The 27,131-nt window shown below is 40.7% G+C and overlaps 1 protein-coding gene across 3 annotated transcripts in view; it reads right to left on the reverse strand.

Moving 5' to 3' along the window:
- Window positions 1-1,504: 1,504 nt before the first annotated feature.
- The window catches only part of RASGEF1A (RasGEF domain family member 1A), a 50,397-nt gene continuing 24,770 nt past the window's right edge, over window positions 1,505-27,131 (reverse strand). For 2 of the 3 annotated variants that reach the window (XM_063405956.1, XM_063405957.1), the window contains exons 2-13: window positions 25,799-25,978; window positions 19,526-19,654; window positions 13,911-14,048; window positions 10,375-10,596; window positions 10,016-10,090; window positions 9,684-9,776; window positions 7,934-8,036; window positions 7,565-7,644; window positions 6,745-6,936; window positions 5,519-5,642; window positions 5,186-5,258; window positions 1,505-4,141 (exon numbers count right to left, since the gene is read on the reverse strand). In XM_063405956.1, coding sequence (XP_063262026.1) covers window positions 4,117-4,141; window positions 5,186-5,258; window positions 5,519-5,642; window positions 6,745-6,936; window positions 7,565-7,644; window positions 7,934-8,036; window positions 9,684-9,776; window positions 10,016-10,090; window positions 10,375-10,596; window positions 13,911-14,048; window positions 19,526-19,654; window positions 25,799-25,978 — 1,434 coding nt within the window. In that variant the 3' untranslated portion in view covers window positions 1,505-4,116. Of the gene's footprint in view, window positions 4,142-5,185; window positions 5,259-5,518; window positions 5,643-6,744; window positions 6,937-7,564; window positions 7,645-7,933; window positions 8,037-9,683; window positions 9,777-10,015; window positions 10,091-10,374; window positions 10,597-13,910; window positions 14,049-19,525; window positions 19,655-25,798; window positions 25,979-26,073; window positions 26,243-27,131 lie in introns of those variants that run through there. The other variant, XM_063405955.1, reaches the window with a different exon arrangement.

Consider the following 27,131-nt stretch of genomic DNA (forward strand, 5'->3'; position numbering starts at 1 on the left):
TAGGAATGTGCTGGAACCTCAAAACGTTCCCAGTTATCCCTGCCTTGCCAGGGACAAGCATGAAAGAAGCTACTGCTAATATTTGCATGCTTACTGGTCTGGAAACTTCCATGATAACATGCATTAGCAGTTGCAGGTGAACTCTTTTTGCAATTTGATTTTTTAAATTATTTAAGTTTCTTGCTGTCCACCCAGACCTATTCAATTGCTGCAGAGAACAAGGTCAAAACTGTGCTTCCACACACTGCTTGGGAGCTGTTCTGGTGAGCTGGGAAACCGGGGCTGCCCTGAATTGCACACATTGAAGGGTGAGGAGAGAAGCTGCGGCAGCACATCCTCAGAAGAAATACTGATTTCTCCCCAAAAGATGTACTAGGATCAGTTGGCAGCTAACTGCTCAGCTGAATTTTGCCCTGTGAGTCATTTGCTAAAAGAAAGCTCTTTCTTGGGGATTATTATCTTGATAAATCAAATTGCTGCTAATGTAACTAAGGATACCTGACTGGCATTGAGTTACTGCTTGTCACATTGTGTTGTGCTCTAATGGCAATGAAGTGCCTGGAAAGCAATTTTATTGTTTACTCTTATGCCTGTGTAAATAGCTAATTTATCCTAATGACTGGATGGGACATAATTGGAAGTGAGTTTTCAAGGATGCAATATTCATATTAATTATGGGTGTGAACTGGCCATCAGGAAGACTCTTATCTGCTCCATCCTCCTAATGCTGGTAAACATCATTATCCTTTCTAATGAGCTGTGATGACTGAGTGTGGCACTGTTCAGCTCTGCAAGTGTGGTGTGGGTTCTGGTTACCAAAACCATTTCCCTAGAGAGTTTGCAACAGATCAAAAATGCTTACGGGGTCTTCCAGACTGTACTTCCAAGGTGTAATTTTTATTTTTTTTTTCCAAGGCTTATATCCCTGAGAAAGGAGTGGCACTGTGGCAGAAAAGCTGGATTTTGCTCACAGCTCTGTTTGTCTGTTCTCTGGAGAACAGACACTTTGGAGAAGTGGCTTTGCTTCTGTACAGCAGGGCACAAAAAAGGGCGGTGGCTGCAAGCAGAGGTGCTGGGTGTTGAAATGCCAACAGAACCTTGCCACAGGAAACCCTGCTGCAGCCAGCAAACGTCCCTGTTCTCTGCTGTTCAAAGGGTAAACACTGGGAGGAAAAAGTGAAGTTTAGCTCTTAGGACACAAAATGTTTTACACAGTGGAACTGTTAAACATTTCCAGTGAAATAACAAAAATATCCTGTAGCACAGACCCTGTCAAATCCATAAAATACTACTATAGAAAGAATATTAGAAATGGCAGCATATTGTTGGCTTAGTGTTGCTCTTGCCTTTGTTGAAAGTAATTTAAATATTTCACAGTATAGCTTTTCAAGTCAGAAAGTAAGCAGTTGGTTCACTGTGACCATATTGCCTTCCACACCTCATTCAGCTTCTGGCTTGTGGTTTGATACATTTGCAAGTGAAAAATAACTATGGAAAAAGTTAATCATGGTTGAAGCAATTTCTCTTTTTTTATTAATGCAAGCACATCCAGTCAAACACAGAATATCCTGCTTTATGGTACAGCTTTATATTTAGCATTTCAGCTCAGAATAGCAAAACACATTATTTAGGGAATGTATCAAACTTAGGGAGGAAAATTAAAAGGGAACCAATGTAGATACTGCATGGATTTCAAGTATATACTTGGACTGATTGACCAGTGAAGTGCACATTCATGTGAAAGCTCTTTTATACATTTACAGAAAGTGTTCTAAAATTGAATTTCAAATATATATTTTTTTTCTTAAATTTTAAGCATCCCTTTTAAACTTCAGTTACATAAACAAAGCTGATATACAATCCCTCGTATAGTGTCTGACAATGTTACTAGCTAGAACATCTCTGAAAGTGCAAAACACTGTAATAATACAGTATAAATATTCTTTACTGGAGTCCAGGGCTGAAGGCCAGTACTTCAGCACAGGAAAAATAGCAGCAGGTCATAAGAATTATCCCTTCCCCTTTCCTGGGCTGTTCTTGTTAACAGTTAGTATTCTACTTCTTCCTTCCTCATGGTGTAACTTGCTTTTCTTTCACTTTGATGCCAATGCTATGGGAATAGCGAAATATTGATTTGTCTTCCTTCCTCACATAACTTACTCCTCTAACTTTAAGTATTTGTCAAGGGGGAAGTGAAAGAGGGAAAGGTTTTTGATTTTTCACCGTGCTCCAGGGCCAATAGAGCAAATTTCTGCTAAGTGCTGGCAGATGCTGCATCAGACAGTGGCACTGCTCTTGGCTGTAGGCACTCAAGCAAGGAGGATCTGCTGGACTGGAGTAAACCAGACCCTCAGCCCAGCAAGTCCTGCCCCTTCTTCAACAGAAGGCAGAATAGATAAACACCATCTACTAGAGCTGGTCATTTTTAAAGAAGTCCTTGCAGAGCTCCTCTGCAACGCTCTGTTAGGGAGGCTGTAACTACTGTCAACTTCAGAGGGACTGTTCTTGCTTTTTGTTTGTTTGGTTTTTTTTAAAAAAGAAGAAAAACCCTGTCTAATTATCTGGTTCTAGTTATTATCTTATATTCAGCCCTCAAGCCTTCAGAGGAAAAGTTACTGGAAAAGTAGGTATTCATGGGTAATAATTTGTTCATAAAATAGTTTTTAATCAGAGCTTATTCATTTTTCTTTCTTAACTCAGAGATCAGTTGACAAAAGTCCTAACTATATTTTTTTCCTCCCTGGAAATGAATACCTTGAACTTAACAGAAGCTCTTCAGGTACTTAGATAGTCAAATTAGGTATAAACTCAATACTGAAAGGAGAAATTAGAAATGGCAAGCATGAGTGGGTTTGCAGATCACCTCTAATTTTGGTACTGACCTGTTCAAAGGTTTGACTAATTTCTAAAGAGTTTTTGCCTTTAGATTTCAGTGGGTGCTGTCCCAGTTAATCATGGCTTACAAAGGATGAGAAAAACTTACATTCTAAGTTTGTCTTTGTTTTAAATGTCTATAAGTGCAGACTGGACTTTTCAAAGGAACCAATGGAGGTAAATGACCAATTCACAGCTATGAACTCTTCAAGCTTCTTTGGAAACTTTAGCCTTAACTTCAGATTGGACATCTGAGTTTACTTCCCTTTCCCATGCTGATTTTTTGTTTTCCAAAAATTCTTTTTAAAAAAGCATATTAGGCCTATTTTGCAGAGATTATAATCTAGATTAGACATTCTTCTCTTCAAACAAAACAAAAGAAAATTCCCTGATTTTTCAAAAGGAAAACACAAACTATTCTGACAGCCAGAATGTAAAGGATAGTTCCCAGAAGTATTAAAACTTAGACATGTGTGCATCACCACATGTGCACACACACATACTCACACACAAACGCACAGACCCCAGCAGTTACCCCCTCTTATCTCTTTAAATCACGTAACAAAAATAGGTTTGCTGCACCATCAGTGTTACAGGCAGGTATACTCTACTTCATGTGCCATAATTCTCCACTTTATTTAAAAAGTACATTGTAGCTGGTTTCGAGACATCCATATTTTTATTTCCCTTACTTCCAGCTCAGTCAGAAGGTACAACTACACAAGCTCAGTACCTTGTAAGGCACTATTTGCTGATGGAGGAGAGGAACAAACACTTGTGAACAAATCTGTGAGCAATTCTGCTGATTTGAAGGAGACCCTTCATTTCCAAGCTGGGGAGACATACTGAGTGTTCTGTAGGATACTGGTCCAATGGGGTGTTTAACCTGAACACTGGCTTCAGTTAGGATGTGTGTTTTAATTTGTATTTGTTTTGGTGGAAGTAATAAAAAATAAAAATTTGGATGCTGATAGAATAAGATACCATCTCCCATGATACATTTCATCTCTGAGAACAGGGCCCTGCCCTTATATTTAAAATAAAAACCCAAAACCCTTCAGTAAGTGCCTTAAGGTTGACATGTGAAATATTTACCACATTTTATTTCATAAAAGTTACTGTATATACAAAACAGACCTCATCCAGTGAGGTCTTTCTTAGCTCAGTCCAAGTCTTTCATTCAGGTTGTAAAAACATGTCCATTAGATGTGCTTCAAAGTCTGCAAATCTGATCCAAAAATCTCAGGCTCTATTAAGCAGAGTTGTCCTAAAAGATGAAGCAATAAAAGAATAAAATTAACTTTCCTATCTCAACAAAAAGTGTTTCCTTTTTGGCAATAGATCTATCTGGCATCATTAGCTGACAGCCTCTCTTCAAGGGAGAGGTTTTCAACTGCTGCAAACTGAATAAATCTGTGCATTTCAGTAAAGATGCTGACATTAAATGAGATGAAAATGTAACTTGCACAACATTACCTCAGGCCCTTAGGATGAGCTCAGACATATAACATGTGTCATGTGTCTGTCATGCTAGACCAGTGCAGGCTGAACAGTGTTGGATTCAATGCAAGGTGCATTGCGTGGGGGTTGTAAGGGAAAAGCTCACGTGGGTGTCCTAGGAAACACTGGGATCAGTGGGACACCCTGTCTTGTCTAAGACCACACAGTCCTGATGTGCCTGAGAGCCTGACAGAGCTCAGGGCATGCAGGCTTTGTTCATCCTCTGTCTGTACAGATATATCAGATCTTCATGTTTAGCACCATTCACAAATCTCTCTGCCTTGGCCTCAGTATTGGAAAAGTTCTCATTTATTGATCTCATCCTGTACACAGGAGTGGAGCTTCCCATTCTCAGAAGGATGAGGACTCTTTGAGACTTTATCCCTTAGGGTAGGGTGACAATTACTGTATTCCTAGGAATTTTCATCCTTTTATATGATTTGTAAGAGCAGAGCTGTGATGAGAGCACTTTCTTAATATCTCTAAAAGTTTGTTCCCCTGAGAAAATCATGCCTGAACACTACTACAAATGCAGATTATTTTACTGCATTTGATAGCCTAAACAAAATTCTCTTTCACAATCCCAGCAGGGATCTTGCAGCCTCAACAGATCTGGCTGGAAAAGCTGTGTCAAAATCCAAGCCCCACTGAATTTTTTTTTGAGATTTAAATTCTGAAAGAAAAGGAACTGTATTATGGTTTTAAGCTGGCTATGCAAATAGGGCTGGCTATGCAAACAGAAGAAGCTGATGGTTACAGCTGTATGCCTGTGTGTGTGCAGAAAGACTCATGTTCTGAGGAAGCTTCATACCTGAGCGTTTTCCAGCTGTCTTTTTCCATGTGGTTTTCTGGACCTTCACTTTCAAAGGATGCAATGAAAAGAGCTAGTAAAAAAAAAAAAGTAGCAACAATCAGATACATGAGTTTTTTACCTGAGAAAAAACCCCTAAGGGTTACAGTATAGCAGATGTAACTTGGCAGTCTTCATTATGCAATTTGTTCTCATCAGAAGCCAATAGGGAAGTGATAACACTTAGAAAACTACTGATAAATTACGTTTTTGCCTGTATATATTTTCCATCTGCAAATTTTTGTACTGTAACACATAGAAAGACTCACTCTAACGTTCAAAAAAGGATTTTACCTTCTTCACTGTAAATAGGTGCTGTGAGTAGATAGGTCTGGATTTTCTTGTCTTTTTCAAAAGGACACTCAACCTGCTTCCATGTCAGAAAATCATGGATCTGTCTTGAAATTTCCCAGAACTTCTGCACAAAGTAATTAAAAGAGTATTATTGAAGTGGTATTTTTTTTCTTTGAAATATTAGTTCATTTCTATTTCAGAGCCTCTCAGTCTTATTTGTGCTGCTTTTCTTATTGTCCCTTGCTCAGACTTAGGTGGAATTGGTCCCAGCACCAGCCTGACAGAGTTCCAGAAGAATTTGGACAATGCTCTCAGGCACCTGGTGTGGCTCTTGGGGGTGGTGTGCAGGGCTGGCAGCTGGGCTTGGTGATCCCTGTGGGTCCCTTCCAACTCTGCATGTTCTGTGATTCTTTGTTCTCCTATCTTCTTATGGTCCCTTCATTTCCCCTCCTGCTGCTGGTTCCTCATCTGCTGCCAGCCTCAAGTTTAGAACAGTGTATCTCAGCCAACCATCTGATCTTTTGCCTTCCATTTTTTTCATCATCAACCTTTCCTTCCTATATAATAGTGCCTGTTTTCTGTGTTGAGTTTCTAAGTTCCTGTGACTGCAACTGGACAGTAAATAGTTTATTTGCTTTACTTTTTATATTTCCAGACTTCAATTTAAATGAAATGTGACATATCTGATCTTTTCATAAAGCACTCTTTAAATTTAGGAAATCACAGTGACACAGAGAAACATTTAGATATCCTTTCCTTCCTGGGATTTTAAGAAATCTGTAATTACTTAGGGTTTTCCTTGTGTCTTCTGTGTGCCCCCCTCCACTTACACAGCCTTAATGATGATGAAAAACATTTTGTCAAGAAGTACTTTTGCCTGTGGTTGCTTGGACGTGCATGTTTATTAACTGGGGAGAGAGCAGCTGTAGCACCTCCCTTGCAGACCTGATAAACGCTGGTTGTGCGTGGTGTTTATAGCCAGCAACACTGGTGAGGTGAAATCACCTAAGGCTGATGACTCAGGCTGCAGTTCCCTATTAAATCTGATCAGATATGATGGCTTGCTGCCACAGAAAAGCAGCTGCTGGCTTTCCAGAATTTGATTGCAATCAGCACCCTGCATGGTGACACCGCGTGGGCACAGGGGGATGGGTCACACCACGAGCCCGACGCTTGCGGCGCCCCGGGTTTCAGTGCAGAGCAGGCTGTGCAGGAGCAGGGCCCACCTTGAAGTTGATCTGCCCGTTGGGCAGGCGGTTGGTGTGGATCTTGTGCAGGAAGTAGATGTCCTTGATGAAGAGGTTGAAGACGGGGATGACGATCTTCTCGCGGCTGCTGTGGGCGCTCTGCGAGCGCTGCGCCGCGCCCTGCAGGGCCGTGCGGTAGTTGCAGAAGTTGCTGGACGGGTCCATGTGATGCTGGTTTTAGGGAGGGGGGAAAAGGCAGTCAAGTAATGCATCTTTGCTAAAAATTAAAAGCTCTGCTCTAATCATCAGCGTTTATTCTTTGTAACTTCATTGGTCTCCTTTTAAATTTTCAAGGTAGGGTACCTTTACCCTAATCAGGTCTGGGTGCAGGTTTTCTAACTTCTACCTTGCTTGAAAGGAGCATTCTGTACCAGTTTTGCACTTATTCCATTAATAAAGCAGACCGAAAGGAAATCATAAATGACTCTGGGGAAAAACCCCAAAATTCTCCTTGGCTGTCACCTCTGTTTCTGATGAGAGTTTCAGTTAGGTTTTGTTTCTGTGCAGGTCTCCACTAGGTGGAGTCCTCTAATTAGTTTTACAGGCAGCGTTCACTGGAGTGGAAACTACCTTGTAGTTAAATTGGAAAAAATATGCTCGGAAGAAATAATCTAAAGAGAGCTGGCGTCCACTTTTCTTTGCAGACAAGTAGAGAGTTTGAAATGGAGGAAACGCTCTCATCATGTTTATGTGCTGGTGACCACTGACAGAGGTGTCTGCTCTCCGACACACAAATTAGCAGAGGTTTGGATGAAACTATTTGGTAGATTTCTGTATAAAAGCAAAACTTTATACATACCTCTAAAACATCAAATTTGGCTGTTTTGACCTTGGACCAGGTTTTCTTTAACCGTGCCACAGGGCTCAAGTTCATGCCAGCTGAATGCAGGGAGAGAGGAGACAAAGAAACAACTGAGCTGAAAAAAATGGGGCTAATGTAACCGGGCTTATGTATCAGCACCACACATTGTGGAAGGTGCTTCAGCCTGACAATCAGACGCTGCAGCCAAAGCTCACCCACCCACACGTTGATCTGTCACTGGCAGACTCTGTCCCTGTGGAAGGGTGCATGCTAACGTGCTGGGCCAACTCGGGGCAAGTGTGAGCACAGTGCTGCAGGCAGGTTGTAGGATGGAGTGCCTTCTGCCCTCTGGGCTAGGATACTCACAGATAATGGCCATCATTGAGTTGAAGTTTCCAATGTTGAAGCATTCTCTTGCCACATCAATGAAAAATTCCACCATTCTTGTACGCTGCTTTTTCTTTACAATCTGGAGAAAAACCCAAGAAGGAAGGGATGGTCTGAATTTTGGATAGGATGTCCAGCCCAAGGCACTGTAGCAGGTTCAGTGAATAGACATTTCAAGACTTTGTCCAGCTAAATCTTAATATAGGCCCCAGGATTTTTTGTTAAGATTAATTTTTAATAAAATAGCAGAACTATTTGCAGTGACAAGCAATTGCTTGTGCAGTTCTGTGGGAGTGCACATCTCTGTTTATACAAAAAAGTCCATGTCTTGGGCAATTCTGCATAAACAAGCTGGACACTTTCAGCAATTTCCTGTTACTGGAAATCGAAGATAACGTGACACTGCTATCAGAATATATGCAAAATATTTAAACCTCTCAAGAAGGAGGGAAAGCATTGGACAGACTTAGGATCAGAGGCATGGAACCTAAATATGAGAGAAAGCAACTACCAAATCCTGCTTTTCTCCTTCTGCTGCGTGTACTCCTAAATGACCTGTTGAGAGCAGGCAGTGATGATGAGCACATATACAAATCCCCACTCATGCAAACATGCACATGATCAAGCAACTGATGCTGAACATCTCATCTGCAAATTCTTTTATAAACTGCAAAGCAAAATTAATTATTGCATTCATTCATGAAAATATTTTCCCTGTTTAAACCTCAAAGTTCTGTCTGGCTTATATAAAAATGGCTCCTAATCAGTGACTGCAGACTCTCTGACCTAAGTACTTTAGTTTCTGTCATATCAAAAGAAAATGGTTCAGCAGTTGAAGGCCTGGCTTAGCCCTCAGTGTGCTAAAACCTTTCTTTGATGGTTTACTAAATGTATGAGCTCTACCAGCCAGGTCTGGAAGTGTCTTGGTGTGCCTCTGCAATACCTTTCTGAGAGCAGGAAATCTCTTAAGAGATTAGGATCAGTACACTGGACTTCATGAAAATGCAGCAGGCATTGGGATTTCCACAGAAGGGCTACTGACCAAGCAGGAATAGGGGAAAAAATCCTATTTCCTAGAACTGGAATTAATAGAAATCTAAAAAGAATAATAAGAAGGTAAAAAGAGAACACACATGCAAAAAAAAAAAAAAAAGGTTTCTGGGGCAGTACATCTTCCATTTCTTTGCCTATTATATGACAGAAGTTACCTTAACCTCTAGTAAGGTTATTCTCCCTCTTTTATTTTTTTTTAACTTTCCCGTAGTCCACTTTCTTTCAAGACTTTAAAGAAAGCTTATTCTTGATTTTTCTACAATGAATATTGCATGAATAAAATGAATGAATAGAAATTGAAAAAGGAATAGATCACAGTCCTAATGTTATCTAAATGCAGTGGAAGGACAGCTGTTTATTGGTACATCTACATTTAAGGATGAGTATTTTTAAGAAACTTGATGTAGAAAAGATAAATCCAAAAGAGCTCCTAACTCAGTCCACAGAAGTTCCATTTCACTGATGACTAATGCAGCTGCACAAAATTAGAGAATATATGCAAAGTCAAACATAGCCTTGAACTCTTAGTCATATGAGCATGCAAATAATTTAAAGCTTGAATAATGCTATTATCTTTAATTGCACTGCTAATGTTTAAATCTCATTTAGAGCACTGCCTGCCTCTTGTCCTTAAGGCCAGGATCCCTTTGCTATCTTGTTTTCTGTGAATACCTACCCGACAAATCTCTGTAGCCACCAGCATGCTGAGGCAATTGAACCAGTTGTCATAGGCCTCCAAATTATAGGTTTTGGTCACATCGCTTCGGCACTGTAAGAGAACAGGTCATGTGTTAAACCCCTCCTGTATCATGATAAAGTCAGAGTTCACCAGAGCATAAACTTCCTTTTCACGTCTTAACAAAATCTTGTTGCACATGTTTTAAGGCATGAGCTTAAAGAGGCTTAGAAAACGTCAGTCTTTCTTACACAGGCTATATTCAAATTATAGAGTATTATCTCTGCTCTGGTCTCTATATTGCTTTTTTTCCTCTGTACACCTTTTCGTACCTTATGATTATCCAGGGAGTCCATGTGGCTGACAATCTGCATCAGATCCTCTGGGTAAATGTTGCTCACCCTTTCCTGCATTTGGAGAGAGGAGAGATTGTAATTGTACAGACAGACAGAGGGTTCTGTAAAAAAAATCCAAGTCAGAAGAACATTTTGGTAACATTATCTTCCTGCAGTGTAGATGTGCGAGATGCTTTTAGCAGTGTACCCAACTGGTCTTGCTCAATACTTGACTTGGAATTTTTTTATTAAAACACTGGAAGCTTTCAGTGAAGCCATACCAAAACTGATATTGATGAGTATATTAATACTTAGTGAATGGAAACCAGAATGCTCCACTGCAGTCAGTGTCTCACCAGTTCGATGTAGGTCAGCTGCTGTGCCAGGATCAGAGGGTCACAGCACACACTCAGGATGTCCTTTTGAGTTGACTGGGGCTTGCTTTTGAGGATGGTGCCCTTGTCAGTAACAGGCTGGCGGAATTTCTCTCTGATTTCCTGGTATTGGCTCCGTGCAGAGAGGGCCATCAGGAGATTCTGTGTCATCTGGCTAATGATCTTTTTCACTGTTCCATTTTCCTAAGCAGAAGGGAGAAACAACAACTGCTGAAAACCTTTAGCTATTGCAGACATGGATCACCAGAGAATTTCTGCCTGGGAAAAATAAATGCCTATTATCCATTTTCTTTCATCTTTTCTGAGCTGATCATTCTGTGACAAATGACCTTGTCCTAAATACCCACACAACTCCATAATGACACTGTTCTGCCTGCCTGCCTTCCCAGCCCTGCTTTGCTTGGCTGGCTGCTCTGCTCCTTTGGGCAGTGCCCCATTTCAAAGGCACCGTGTCAGCAGCTCGAGTGGGCATGTGGAAGGTGCTTGCACAAGGCTTCCTGGGACCTCTGTGCACCAGGAGCCAAAAGCTCTCATTCTGATCAGGCCCACTGATGAATCCAGCCTGTCTAGCCCAAGCAGAATCCAGGGAATTCACATTATGTCCAGGAATATACCCCTAAAATATCCCAACTTAGCTTTGAACAGCTACAGCATCCAAATATTTATATAAGAGCACAATATACATCATGTTCTTGTACAACTAAAATGCCTTTCCTGTTTATCATGTGCAGATTTTAAATGTAAGAGTTGTAAGGATTTGTTGGAAGGTAAAGCCACAGGAACACAATCCATCTGCTCAGTGTTTTGACAACTGAGGTGATTTTTTTTTCTGCCATTGTGTCCTATAGACATTTCTCTGAGATCATTCCCAAAGAACTAACTTGATTGCTTTCCTACTCCTCCATCCTGTCTGCTTTAAGTGACCCAGCTTTCTTCTGCTGCTAGGAAAATGAATTCAACCAGACAGTCCTTTTCCTCACAGACTCCTTCTCTTGCTTTCATGCAAATTACTTTTCTTGAAGTTAACCACAAGGTTCCCTTCTGCCAGTCAAAGGACACGCTAGAAAGAACTGCCATGAATCTGTGACCATTCAAAGGAGCCACTAATGTGCAGTGATGACTGAAATTATGTAGCAGATGTGAGAGATGACTACCAAATACTTGTATATTGCCTGTTACAATTAAGCAATAATGATGTCAGAATGGTGCTTTACAAGGCAATAATCTGACTCCCAAGTGAAATCAAATGAAAAGCTGAAGGCAGTGTAGCTCATCTTGAGGCTGGATTACTGCTGAACAGCAGCTGTCTGGAGTCATTTCTGATACTGTGCTACAAGTGTTCAGAAATGCCAAGGGAGCCTGGTGGAGGGGAATAAAACAAAGCAGAATTCTCTTCTCTCTTATGCTGAGCTCTCCACTGTGAATGGTTTGCCATCAGCCACTGTGCCTGACTTGCCCACGTGTCTGGGAGGAAGAAGCCTTGCTGATAGGATTGCAGAAAATAACACTTGAAGATAGGTGAGTATTGCAGATATTATGTAAAAGTGAAGAAAGAAATTCAGACATGAAAAGCTATGGCTTACTTACACTATTATGAATTTATTAGCATTTTAATGCACAGACAAATGTCCTTAAGAGTTTCCTTTCATTACTAGTTTTACCCTAATTTTCCCTACAACTTTGGAAGATAAGTCAGTGACTGTACAATGATTTGTACTTGTTGGAGTTCATTTTTACTAACTTTGGGGTGCAATCCTGGCTGTAGTTTTAGCTATTTGGTATGCTGCTATCACCAGGACAACAGCTGACTGTTTTGTGAGAGTTCTCGGTGTACTTTCTACCTTCTGTATGAAAAATAGAGTCATAAGGGGATTTGAAAAAGCTTTAAAATACAAAATAAACCCTCAACCTTTACCTTAATTCCATGCTGAAGCATAGTATGGAGTGTAATAGTATGGAGGGTAATTCGATGTGCAAACAAAACTTAGTGTGAGAGCTGCTTTTTGTCAGTGTCAAATTAGTACTTCCTGAGGGTCAGAGGAGGCATAGCTCTTCACTGATGACCCTTGATTGGTAGCCTTGTTAAGGGGTAAATGAGGTGGTGCTGTAATTAATGGATGCCCTCAGATGCCTCTGATGGACACCACAGCACTGAGCCATTCCATGAAGATGGGCTTTTCTCAAATGAGAATTATTCACACATAAGAGAGGGAAAGAAGGGGAAGAGGAAGAAAGTCCACAACTTCTTTCTAGTTCAAAGTAACAGACAAATGAAATACTGAGACAGAGATGCTAAATAAAGCCTCTGCTCAGTCCTCTTTCACAGTGCTATCTCTGCCAACATCCACCCTTTGCCCTTGCCTGCAAAGAGGAGAGAAGGTTAAATCCTATTTCCTCTTCCCCTCCTCCTGGGGCACTGACATTCTCATCTAGCACCCACGTAAACATCTTTGCTGATGCAACAGAACCAATGTACTTCCTTCTGAGACTTGGTAACACCTCACTCCACTGTCCTATCCCTGATTCATGCCCTGCTGTCAAACCTGTTGTTCTTCATTTTCTCTCTACTTGAATCAACACAAGCACGTAATACAACTGTCTTCCCTGTTCCTCCTAACTGTTGTCAAAAATATCTTGAAGTTGTGGGTTTAAAAACAATAAGAAGCTTCTACGTAAGTAAGACTTTGCATTTGTGCAAACACTTTACAAAGAATTTTCTTGTAGCTCTTGGTTATCCTCTTCCTTCTGTCTATTGCTGTTAACAGTGACTTTCTCAATGAACAATAAGTGTAGGCTTTGTGAATACTGGGAAAGAGCCAAAACTACCAAAAACCCCCCAACAACCCCCCCCCCCTCCCCTGGCTCCCCCCTAAAAACCTAGCAGCCCTTGTTTTATTCCAATTCACTTTATCTGTTTGCTTTAGGTTTTTTCTAGGGCTAGAAATTCAGAGCTGTTAGGACTGGTGATGGACTAGCTAGCAGAGCTCAAAGATAACTTGCTCTGTGGAAATACTGTGCCTGCCACCTGAAACATTGCAATAAAGCAGCTGCTTTTTATTGTTAGAAGCTGGGAATGAGCTGCTAAATAATTAACACCCTCACCTTGGTCAAGAGTACATGTGATACAAGTAGTTGGTGTGTCTAGCAGAACTTGGACATACAGAGCAATGACAATGTACAAAGGCTGGAATGTAATTCATTATTAAATCCTCTTGAGCCATTATAGTTACTGTTCTTTCTTCTGCACCACAGTCATTTTTCATACTGCCATGACTATTTTCTCTCTTCTTCTCACACGTGGTGATTAGACATAGACAGGTCCTGCTAATGGAGCATTAAGTCCATCAGGCAGCCCATGTCCTGTGGTTACCCTGACAACTCAGCAACTGCAGCTCATTTAGAAAATACTGCCTGCAGGATTGTACAGGACATGGCACAGTTCATGGAACAGTTGACAAATACTGCTTTAGCACTGAACTTTTCCCTCCCACCCCTACCTCATCACACTGTGTGATCCTGTGAGCAATCTCCTTCAACTCCTTCATGGATTTTTCATCTTGGAAATCATAGGGGAAAGTTTCAGTCCATTCCTTCAGGAGCTGAATGATTTTGGCAGCGAAGGATTTTAGTTTTGCCTAGAAAGAAACAATGAGTTGATTACTGAGCATAGACCTGCAGATTAAATTGGCTGATAAAGGTTCACAGAAATCTAGAGACACTTCAATCTTCTAGACCTTGAAAACACTTTGCAGTAATAGTAGGTGATGGGGACAAAAAAAAAAAAAAAGAACATATTTAACTGTGCACCAGATTCCTAAATAGCATCATTTAGCCTCCTTTCATGATAGCTTGGAGAGGTCTCTTACCAAACACTTTGAAGATATTTTCAAGGTTAGCTCTATAAAACCAGGAAGATGACAGAACAGTTCAAGTGCCTTATTTAACTGAAGTCCATGGGATTTAATCTGATTTATGCCATCTGAGGCAGCAGTACTGTAGTGTTTGAATTCAAATGTGTACAAACCAACTGTACCAACAGTCTTCCATGAGAAACATTCACAAAGACAATTCTGTTCTATAGAATTTATCAGACCACCCAGACTGAGCTGTATATTAAATAAATGAATGACAGGAAAGACGTGTGTGTTCTCTCCATGACGTCTAAATCAAAACAGACTTTGACAATAAAAGGTATTGGCTTTTGTTCAAAAAGCTATCAACCACAGAAAGGGCAGGGAGAGTATTTTTCTATCTTTTTATTGTTACCTGTGAATCTTCTAAGGCTTTTCATCAGTTAGACCTGAATTGGGTGCCAATTACTCCCCTCTCCATTGCATCAATTGACAGCAGCATCAGTGCAAGGGAGCAGTCTTGTAAAATTGGGAGTGTGAGTGCTCAGAACACTTGAACAAGAAGACTCAAACCTTAATTCAGGTTATGTTTATCCTCGTACCCAACTTGTGATGCACTGGGGAAAGAGGAAGCTTTGTTTGTGTTCCCTCCCCACCTGTGTGAGTGCAGAGGTCCCTGAAGGCAGCAGCTCCCCCTCCCCAGGCACAGCACAGCCCTTCCCTCCCCGTGCTGCCCCTTGGGGGACGGGGGGGCACTGAGCATGGGAGTGTCACCACAGACACTGGTGCAAGACAAAGAGGGAACGTCTCCAAATACTGGCAGCAGCTCCTGCCAAAACATCATGGTATGTCCCAGTTTATTTAATCAAAACCAAAGGTCAAGGAAATAGAGCTGGTTTTGTTTAGCTGCCTTTTTTCTAATATCTCACCATTATATAGTCAATGAGAATATTAATGATCATTGATAAGAACTTTGAAGTTAAACCATGCACTGTTGAATCACAATCTGACAATTAGCCAGTGCCTCCTTGTAAGTCTAGAGGGGATTTTCTTGGGTTGTTTGGGTTTTTTAAGACCTGCAAACTGCTATCTGCTAGCATGCATCTCCTGCCTGTTTTTATTGACAGCACTTAATTGATGCAGCTAATGAGATAAACACAGAATAGCTGCATAGGGAAGGCAAAAATAAAACATCACTATTCTTTCTGGCAGCAGTGGGCATTTCTGCAAAGCAGTGTCTGTCAGTGCCCCTTGTGGGGAGCTTCAAGCTATTTCTCAACAGTGTAGGACACAGTTCCAGATTACAGCTGCCTGTCCTCCAAACTCCCACTGTCATCTGCCTTGGGGAAAAGACATTTATACTTATTTGCTAGGAAATGCAAGGAGCCTGACATTATTAAAAGAATAGTCTGTAGGCGGTGATGGACAATTAATTAGCCAGGGAGTGCACTTCCATTCAATTAACGTTAACAGGTATGTGCCTACTCCACTTGTTTACCAAAAGCTGCTACAGAACTGTTTTTTAGTATTAATCATCCTGACTATCCTTTCTTTTTAATTTTTGGAACTGAAAAAGGAGTAGTGAGGGCTGAAAGGTTCCAAAATCCCACCTTAGGCTGTGGCAAGCATCTCCATATGAACACTCAGTTGATAAAGAATTTATGGGTTGTCTAGACTGACCCCAGCAGCTGAAGAGACTAAATCAGTCATAGCTGATGCTTTTTTAATGCTGGTGTGTGTAAGGTTGCTCCTTGAAGACCAGGAGCCCACTGAAGAGGTAGCACTAGCTGTCATCATTTGAAGCACCATAACACCAGACTATGTTTCATCAGGTTTTCTAGGCCCTGATATAGAAGGAAAAGGTTTCAAGGAGAAAAATGAAGCTTTGTGCTTGTAGTACTCTGCCAAATTACCCCAAATTATACTCCACGTACAGCTTAAAACACTGCGATTTATGAACACTGTCTTCCCATCTCTTATATCTATTTTTAAGTTTATATGGTTTGCCTTCTTCATATGGCAAGCCTGGCATGTTGCAAGACAAGCTGCAAACTGTTTTCACTCTTCAGGTTTAAAAAACCTTAATGTTTCATCAGATGCTTTTTAACACTCATGAAAATAAGGTGTACACTTTCTGAGAACAGTGCTGAAAGACCTGAGTGCAGCAGAACACGGGATTTCTGTTTCATGTGCACTCAGATGAAGCCCAAAGCAGCGTGACAAGCGTGGTGCACGTGGTAACCCAGATGGAAACCTCTCAGATCTGTGGGCAGCAGCACAGCTTCCTTTCTGTCATAGCTGCAATAAACCTACCAGCCTACTTTCCTCCAGTCCTGCTCCAGACATGAGCCTCCCCTTGTGAGGCCTGGCAGAGTTCTCTGCAGTCCAAGGCAATACTTCTCCCATAAATATTTCTTTGAGAAGAGAAATAACTCTAGTAATTTAAGTGTTCTTTGGCTTGACCATGTTCTGAGACAAGACAGGACTGAAAAACAACTCCCAGTTAGAAAGGAGGGCAATAGGAGTACTGTGCTTGTAGGAAAGACTTAATGGCAATGACCTGGTTATGAGTGTTTTCTTCATTTTTTTGGTTTTAAAAAGGAGGACTTACTGGCAAAAAAACAAAACAAAACAAACAAACAAACAAAAAACAAACCTGGGGAAAATAGTAATTTTTGAAGGGACTTACATATTCCAAGACAAGCAAAACAAACTTATTAGAAATTAACTTCTATGTCCTCTTTTTATTTCTTACTTCTTTGTCTTCAGATATATAAAATACTCAAGCTACAGAAAAAATGTACCACAGGTGTAACAACAGGGTTTTTTTACATTCAGTAATACTATACAAGTGATTTTTCCTTGATAATCTTCTTTGAGACTTTCCAATCTCCAACTCACTTATGGAGAGGGTTGTTTTTTCTTTATGATCAGTCTTAACTACTGACTTGTATGTTAGAACTGATGTCTTAAACTGTGAAATTCTTGCTTTTTATGAGTAGTTAAAAGGACTCTAAGCAGACTCCAAGAGAACTCAGTGTTTTTCTTTGAAATCCACTTTTCTCTGGGTTGTATTTCAGTAGAACTCTGGCTAGCCAATAACGTCAAAACCCATATAATGGTAAATATTGTGGTGTGTAACCTCACAACCTGGTTTCTTGCCACTCTTTCAGCTCACATGCTATCCAAGCACCCAGTTGCCCAGCCTGTCTTAAGAGATTTGCATAAGCAAACTGTATCAGAGATGCTTTAACTGCTTTTGTCAGCTATTTCCTGCTATGCAGCCACTTAATTAGAAGGTGCTGGTAGCTGATGATACCTTAATAGCTCATGACTGTGAATACTTGAGAGTATCTTGAGTGAAGAGCTTGTATGCTGTATGTGAAATGAGATTTTATTTGTTGCCATGTAGAAAAACAAATGTTTGCAAATGCTAGTGGCCAAAGTATTCTGTAAAACATACAGGTGCTTGCAGTAGAGGGCAGTAAAGCAGTAATTTGAGAGGAATGTCAGAAGTTCATGTGGTGTTTTCCAAGAAGTTTGTGTTTAGAAGGCAGCAAAAATTCACAGCTTGTATTAAGGAGGTAGGAAGGGATCCAAGGGCATGATAGAAAGAGCAATCAGAAAAGCATGTAAGTGAAAGCCACCTCCCAAAAGGGTTTTATTGTCACCCTGCTGTTTGGTGTTTTCCCATAGGCCCGTGTCCAAGATGCCAGCAGAAGGTGTAAGAGGTTTGTGGGTGTTTGGAATATGAGCTGCTGTGTTTGACATCAGAATGTAATGCTGGCTCATTTCTGTGAGGAAGCCATGACTTTTTAACAGGTCTGCTGAGAAGCCACACCAATACTACTTTACAGTTAGCATTTTATCTCTAAAAAGCCAGCTGATGTAGTCCCCAGAGATGGCTTTCATTTGAAAATCTCCAAAGTGCATTGTTATTCACAAAAGTTTCATCTTAAATCCCATTCATTTTAAATCCAAGTATCTCACAGATATATTTGGACACTTTCTACTCACTGCAGTCTTTCCCTACGTACATCTACAGCTCAGATTGACTCATTCCATATTTCAGATGGTCCTGGCATCTTTTAGGGCTTCCTATCCCTGTTACATGTTGCTGAAGAACCATTACACCTTACAGAGGAGACTTTGCTCAGTCACAAATTAAGTTTGGCAGTGGTGCTAGGGACAGTTATCACCTTGGAGCACAAAACTGGATGCAGAGGTTCCAGCACCTGATGTCCCTGACCCCTGGTTTCCCCAGCACCTACAGGATGAGCTATGCAGATATTTGGAGAGCACATCAGGGGACTGACCTGGATGAAAGTCATTTTGCACCATGGTTAGTCTGTCCTGTGGAGCAATTTTGTGGCATTAAGAGCATGCACATCAGGAATAGTATGGGAGAAAAAGCCCTTAGGTCAGTATTGCTGTCAAATACTCTTTATTGACCGACCAGAGTTGCCTTTAGTGCTCCTCACTCAGAGTGCTGATACACCAAGGAGAAAACAAAATGGGACTATTAACGTGCTGAAGATTAGGAATGTGAGCATGTAATGTCTCATCAGAGAAGAAAGGTTCCAAAACATGCCTAGGATCTGAACAATTTAGGTCTTTAAATACTAGTTTGTATCATCCTGTTTCTGTTGCTCTTATTTGCTGCCCAGCTTGGACTTTACTGGAACTTCACTTTCAGTCCAAAAGTCTTTAAATACACACTTTACAAATGGTGACACTTAGAAGGATGTAGGTTTAGTTTAACTGATTGTAATAAAATATGTCAGTGCAGGTTGCCATTTTTAATAAGTGCATCTGTTAATTTTTGTGAGATGTAACTTTCTGATTTACTGTACACTAAGTTAAAACACCCCAACAACAACCTGCAGCAGAGGTGATTGTTAACTCTAATAGGATGGTGAGGCTGACTGGAGAAAGGGATTTTCTTGAATTTGATTTTCCTTACTTGGTGAAAGCTCAGAAGCCCAAACCATCTTGCTGGGCAGGTTCCATGGCAGATACACACTGCTCCAGGGACCTGCAGCTGACTGCTGAGGCAGGACACAACCTCTAGCAAATGTGGCCAGCAAAGGAAGCAAAGATACTTCAGAGAAAAAGACCTAAATCAAGTGCATCCAGCAACAAATGCCAATTACAATTTCGTATTATTCTTTATCAGTCTATTTAGCTTTACAGTGAGAAGGAGAGAGTGGAAAATAAATGGCAGCAGCACAAGAAACTGAGGGACACAATGGTCCATTTACCTTTTCTGCCTCGGTCCCCGTTTCCAGCTGCTGCTTCTGTTTGATGCAGATCTGCCCCACTTTAGCCAGGAGCTCGTGTGGGTGAATGAAGACTCGTGAGCTCAGTAGGAAAGTGAAGATGTAAGTTCTCTGGGAAGGAGAAAAAAGAAAGAAAAACAACAAGTTGAAAAGCTGTAGCAAAACTAATGCGTCTGCCTGGGAAAAACTAATCTGTAAACTATCAATGTAACTTTCCTTCATTTAAAATTTCTATAATTTTTCCTGTCTCCAGAGAAATGCTGGTCTTTTCTTGCTCTGTTGAAAGGAAATGCTATAGGCTTCAAGGCTGTTAACTGTGGGGTTTTCCAATTATCAAATGATTTCCTTTTAAAATGCCAGACACAGTGTGCCTAATTAGTCATCACTTACCAAAGCCACAAATGAACTATCTCTAATGTAGGGTGTTATGACTCTTAAACACCACTATTTAATGCTGTTTTGTTTCTTTAAGAGTGACTGTTTTTCACTAAGCTGCAGGAAACTGCTTCATGTGTATTCCAAGCCACAGCTGTAATTTCTTCATGTATGGGGATTTTTCCTTTCTCCCCACAATCACTGACAAAAGTTTTCACTTAGTGTGGGGGGACAGGACAATAATTTAATTTTGAGCCCGACTTTATTTATTTGGGGCTTGTTTCAGATCTTTTGAATATGAACAATGCTAATAAATACCAGCAATGATGATGTCTCATTAGAAACAGCCTCTCCATTTGTAATTTAGAAGCTGTGATACACTGTATGGTACTCTGGACATGTATCCATCATATCATATTCTGGATAGTTTAATTGAAGTGAGGATGATTTTTTTGTCCTAGTCTTGGCCTGGGTTTCTGCACTGGTCTGTAATTGCCTGACTAATGACAGTAGCATCTCATAAGTACTTCCAATTTTCCCTTAGGCTTTCTGGTAAAATTTGGAGTTGGGAAATTATAGAGGATCTCCTTGACATTGTATTTCAATTAACCTTTGTTATGTTTGAAATGTGCACAGTTACTTTGACCATGTTTTAGTAATGTGACTTTGCAGGACACAGCCAAGTGCATTTAAATAATCAATGTGAGCTTGTACCACCTTGGGCTGGGCAAGTAAGTAAAGACACTATAATCTTAGGACCAGTTGTCTAAAATATGGTATCTGTACTATCAGCTACCAAATTCTGCTGCTTGCAGTCTTTAAAACAAGCTCATAATTAAACAAGAATGGTATCCTTGTGACCCTAAAGAGGTTATGTGGTTTCTCTCTCTAATCAGACTAAAATGTGCTATTAATGAAAAATGTTTTCACTTCTTTAGTACTCAGTGTGCCTGAGAACACAAATATAGCACTAACCACCAAATACCAGGGAAAAAGGAATTTTTTAAACCAAAATAAATAACACTAACCAGAAGTCACAGTGTGTTCTGGGAGTGAGTGAAAAGTATAACAGATTAAACATATATCTAAACATGGAACTCTGTCCTGAGCTTCTGAAGGAGGCTAATTAAAGTACAGAATGGAGTGTGATACAGCAGAGGCATTTAAAATGCTCATTCTGATATGAAGGTCTTATGAGTTCTGGGGTTCATGCATTACATTAGGAACAGCACTAGTTCTGTACAATCAAAACCAGAGCTCAGTTGTGGTCTTTGCCTTGCTTGTTTAGGGATGGAGGAAGAGAGGAGGGACTGTTTGGGTCGGGTTCCTGAGTGCTTCCACTGCTGCCTACAGAAGATGCCCCATGGGGCCGTCTCACAGTGGAGCTCCTGTGACTTTGAGAGGTGGGCAGGGCAGTGACAGGACACCGACAGCACGGCCTCCCTCCTTAATGGCACAGTTGCAAACATCCCCCACAGGTGTATGTCTGGAAAGCTAAGAAATTAGGCTTCTGTTTGATATTTCACGTCTCTCCAGAACTTCAGAGTTTGTACATTTACGGTGACAAAAACTTGAAGATCATCAATTCTATAAAAATCCGTGGTAGTGTATGTGATGTGTGATGGGCACTAAAATTAGGCTGAAAAGCTAACCTGATTCACTAAAGGGGACCTGGTTGTGTTACAGGACAACATATCAGATCTTCTGTTCCTGTGTGAGAATGATTCCTAAACTGACATGTTCCCTACTCAGAATGAAAGCAATTAAAGAACTCTGTAGTGTTGTGAGATTTGGGGGGTGTGTTTGTGTCTTTAACTATGCCTAGTTATCCCCTGTCAGACTTCACCTGCCTCATGTGTTCATTGCTGTCACTGTTGTCCCTGAACTTAGAACTGTGAGTCTGGACTATGTGGAACAGGAATTTAGCTGCTGGGTGTGTCAGCTGTCACTGGGCTGTGTGAATTTTTTTACACTGAAGACTTGAAGCAGCCCTCACTTTTTACTGTATTTTGTATTTGAGAGATGAGATGGGTGGGGAAAATAAAAAAAAAAAAGGACTTGACACTTTGATCCCTTCCCCACATTCTTGCTTTGGGGGCTGAGAGGGCCTGTCTGAAAGATGTCTGCATGTGTCAGTGGCAGGGAACCACAACTTCAGTCACACTGCCCTGGCAATGACCCTTGCTCTGATAAGCTGGAACACATTCTTTTAAGCAAAGATGTAATTTTGCTTCTCACAGTAATTCCAGCATTGGTCTCCTTGGTGGAAGAGTGTGTGATGTGGCACAGTGTTTATCCAGAGTGACTCTGAGACAGGGCCACTCACAGCATCATTTCCCTGCTGTCACACAGCAAGAAAAGCATGACACAGATGACCTGTGCTTTTGTTTGGTTTCTTTAATAATGTTTTATAGGATGTTCATACAAGTTTTGAGCTGGTAAGATGCAGGAAGATACAGGCCATTACAGCGTGTACTTTCCATTTTAGGCTTGCTGATGTGTCTCTGTAATCAGTAATAGCTGTATTTTTATTCCATTTTTAAAAGTCTTTTAACTGGAACTAGGTTCCTTTGGAAAACAAAATTCTTCCATTGTGGTCAATCAAGATGTGCTGGTGTACACTATACTGGTATCGAATTGAGGGGTTTCTTGGGACTTTTATTACTGACAGACACAAGGACTACAATTAAGAACCAAATTAAAAATGACAGTAGCACTGACCCCCCATCCCCTTGCCTCTCTGCTAGTAGCCACTCCTTATCCAATAAAGAAATTTCAGACTGAACTAAGCCATGCATTTCAGCTTAGTGGTAGGTCTCAGGGGCTAGGAACACAGTTGTGTTGGACAGTAAGATTTCATACTATGTCAAATGCCCTACCTAGATCAAAGATTTCTGTGATTTGCTGCATATGCACTAGTGTACACAGGCTAAATGTTATAACAGTGCAAAAACCTGCAGTATTCTAGCCATAAAGAAGATGGTTAGGAGAAGGAAATTTAGCTCTGAAGCTAGCTGGTTTGATAAAGAATGATTAAAAAATGCTTCTATAAGAGTGAAAATTAAGCTCCATTTATCCTGAAGGTGACAGGTATTTGGGAGAAGAGGCAAAAAAAAAATCCTTTCTGCACTTGGGAGAACCTAAGTAGACACAAAAGGGGCTTGCGCTTTGCAAGAGAATAAGAAGCCAGATTCCTTTAGTGCCTAAAGTTGTTGCTAAGAGATGAGCTGAATTATATTAAAAAAAAAAAAAAAGAGCATGAGTGCACAAGACTAAAGAAGGAATTGTTACTCTCTGACCCAAGAATGCACTGATGACTTCTGGAGAAGGGGAAAAAGAAATAAAATTTCTCTGTGTGCACTCACTGCTCATTCTGGAACTTTGTGTTTGTGAAATATTTTCTTCAAATATTTTCTTGCTTGGGCACAAGGGTTGCAGACTGGTACATTCCATTCCTAACCTCCTGAACTCCTCTGTCTCATGAGTATACATTTTCCTATGTGCAGAGCAAGTCCCTGCACACAAACAAGACTCAGAAGAGCGGTACACTAATGTAGGCGCTTATCTTTCCTGTCCTCCCTTGCCTGTCTTGTGTTCTGCCAACATGACAAACACATTTTTGTTCTGCCTCTGTAACCAGCACAGAAAGATACTGTGTGTTTGCTCTCTCCCCCAGTGCCTTTTTCTCTGTCCAGAAGGTTACTGTGATCACAAGCTCAGTGTGCACACAGGCGGCGACGCCTTCGGAGCTTGTGCTCAAGTGCAGTGATCAGAAAAGTGGGATGAGTAATACAACTTACAACTGTGTCACTCTGAAACTAAGGTAACCTCTGCTCCACTACTACACTAGCTTGTCTTGGTGAGAATTAATTGGTGATACCTTGGTGCCTTTCTTTGGATGAGTAGCCAGAGACTGAAAGGTTTTGATACTTCTGTCTTGAACATACAGGACTGGCTACTCTTCTGACAGGACAGCAGGCTCAAAGCTACCACTAACCCTCTGTGGCAACTCCCCTAAAACCACAAATGAGCATGAAATGAAGTATAAACATGTAACTGAAGGAACTAGAAAACTTGGCTTTGAAGATGACTCAAATACAGCTTCTTCATGTTATTCAGAGCTTATTTATCTACTCATTTTATAATTAATCCTTCCAGCTAAATTGGGTGATCTGGGTTCAATAAAGGTATGTGTTGTGCTGTAGAGGAGATGAATTTGTTGTCCTCTCTTTCCCTGAAGTTTCCCTTGACTGCTTCTGTTGGATGTTCAGCTGGAGCTTGCTGTCTGTTTAAACTGCAGCTTGCAGGGTGGGGCCCTGGTTGCTTGGTTTGTAGTGCACTCCTGCGTGGGATGTGAAGGGGTGGCACCATGGAAACTAGCAGCATTCCAAAGGAAGTTGGAGACCCCTTAAGTAATACTCACTTTATGGAACCATTTTCAGAGTAGCTGTGTTATAAATAGATTTTATGTTGCAAGGTACAATAAGGGATGTGCATTAGCAGCTACTTAAAAAACTTAGCTACATTCCTGAAATCCAAGTAACAAGTAACCATATCCTGGTATCACACAAAACACAAGGAAGGGACTCCTTGGATCAGCCTAAAGCTATTCATTCCACTGTTACACCACCAGCTCTGCCCACTGCTTTCTTCTGTGCATCTGTCCTACAATATGTATTTGGGGGTGTGGAATGGAGATTCAATGTCTAACAATGATTATCCCCTGAGTTTTAGAAAGGATTTGGTACTGGCAGCACAATTGTATGTTAGCCATATTTAAATATAAGGTTTAGGATTACTTCTGAACTGGAATAGTAAACCATGCTAGTTTTGCTTTTAAATCCTATCCTGATGATTGATGGCAATTCTGCACATTCCCACTGAACTCTCACATGGAGAGTCCCTTTTCTGTGGATGACCATTGTGAGGATGTGTGGTGTTATATGTGGGACCTTGGAGGAACTTTACTGTGATTACAATGAGACCACAATAAAATGTTCCACACAAATTAGACTGAGAAACATACAAGATATAGCATGACCCACTACAATAAACATTAAATCTGACATACAAGTTAATAGTGATTGCAGTTTCCTGCTCCCTTATTAGTTTTTCAAAGTGCTGGGATACTTCTGTCATAGCTGCTGCTTTTTCAGAGCTACAAATAGAATATAAGTTATATTAATCTTTGGTCACTTGTTTCAATAGAAGCTTTCATTAATGGGCATAAAGAGTAATTTTAAGTGATAAAGTGATATCTTAATATCCTAGGTTCAGATTCTTACTACATACCCCAGAATTATATATAGGTAGTATTCACTTTGAGGACTGCACTGAGGATGTTCAACCAGTTACAAATCATTTTCAGGCTCAAGAACATACATTATTGCAGCACTGGCCCATTAAAATGTCTTTAGAAAGAGAGTATTTTAATTAAAATCTATTTTGGGTTGTGAATTTTTTTTCTGATGGCCTAACTAGGGTACACATAGAAAATTAGGGGAAAAAATACTAGAGCTGTTTTCAGGTCTGCTTCCCTAGGTAGGAGCTGGTTAGTAGTTAATCTTGGTTGCATTAGAGCTAAAGCAGCGTAGAAGTATGAAAATTCTGTGGCAAATGCTGCTTTTAATTGGTTCTTAAGGCACTCATTTGAGTTCAAGATGGCTTTATCTTTTTAACAAGTACTCTCATTTAGAAACAGAGAATATCCCTGTTGAGCAACAGCTTTAATGAATACACTGCCAGTAAAATAAATGCATCTTTAGTCTACATCTCAATCTTGAATCAGACAGAGATAGAATTTCATGAGAGAGCACTAATCCAGGTAGTAACACACAAAAACACAAGAAGTAAAAAAAAACCCTCTTGGTGGCTACTTACATCTGGGTAATAGTCCATGGTGGGCACCAGGCGCTCTATCAAGGCCTCCAGTGATCCAGAAACAAGGTTCCCATCCTGATAAACAGGGTCCACACATCTCTCTCCCATGTCTGGCTGCACTTGCCCACTACAACTGGAACCAAGCATGCTGGAAAATATTGGCGTCTGGGGCATAGTTTCCTGCAGCAGCGGCAAAGAAAGCGAGAGAGGGTTAAGCTTTCTTCCAGCATGTCTTATGTGTGGGTTTTACAGAGGCATACATTAAACACAATTACATATTTGACTGAAGGCAGCCTCAGCATTCAGGCTGAGTTCTGAATCCAAGCAGTCACACATCTGCAAGCTGGCTTTGGCGTTTGAGATGCACTTTAAACTGTCTCTGAGGCTGTAGATGTGCGAGCTGTAAGAATTTTCCTCACTGCACTTGGTTTCTTCCTTCTGCCCAGTTTCTCCCCGATTCTTTATGCATAAAACTAGACAGAGATGAAAATACAGAATGCTTTCTGAATTTCCAAGATACTGAAGTGGTGCCTTACTGAACAAGCAAACAAATAGTAAGCCTTGATGTTCCCATTTTTATTCATTTTGAAGTCAGGTCTTTGGCCAAAATACTTCACTTGTAATGATAAATCCTTCACCACTTCTGTTGCTAGATGTAATCCATGTCTCAGCACAAGTGCATCTTCTGCATGTAGATATCACTGCAAACAGCAGGGGATATCCTGTCTGATCAAAATTGCCTTTTTTTTTTAAACATGTACATGAAACCAGGAACTGGGTGGAACTGTGACACACACTGCAATGTACAAGTCTAATTTAAACAGTCTCTCTGGAGATCTTTGCTTAGGATACAAACCTGTTGTCGCAACACAAAAACCACATGAAGGTTTATGGTTTGCACCTCCCTTCCCTTGGCCACAGCTGTATCGCTGTACTGCAGCCTCTGAGTAAACTCTAGGGGGGTTCTTGTTTGTTTTAAACTGGCTACAGCTTAAATCTATGCAGAAGGCTAAACAAAACATCCTGCTACTGTATATAAAGGTTGAAAATGCTATTCAGCATCAAAACAGTTCCCCCTGGCTGCTGAAATCGTCAAGACTGTTTAGGAGATCAAGTGCAAAGAAGGCAGCATTAACTCTTGAGCTGCTGTCTCACTGTCTCTGAAAGAGACAAGAAATTGACATAGATGAAAAGCACTTATGGAGATGGAAAGGATTAGCCCATTACTGGTACCTTTAACCTGACAGCTGTTTCTAACTGTGCTCATCTCTCCCACTTAAGTCTTGTCCTGAGCAATTTTTTAATGCAAGGCATTTTTCCTCTCAAACTCTCC

Source organism: Prinia subflava, chromosome 9, assembly GCF_021018805.1.
Source record: "Prinia subflava isolate CZ2003 ecotype Zambia chromosome 9, Cam_Psub_1.2, whole genome shotgun sequence".
Taxonomy (NCBI): Eukaryota; Metazoa; Chordata; class Aves; order Passeriformes; family Cisticolidae; genus Prinia; species Prinia subflava.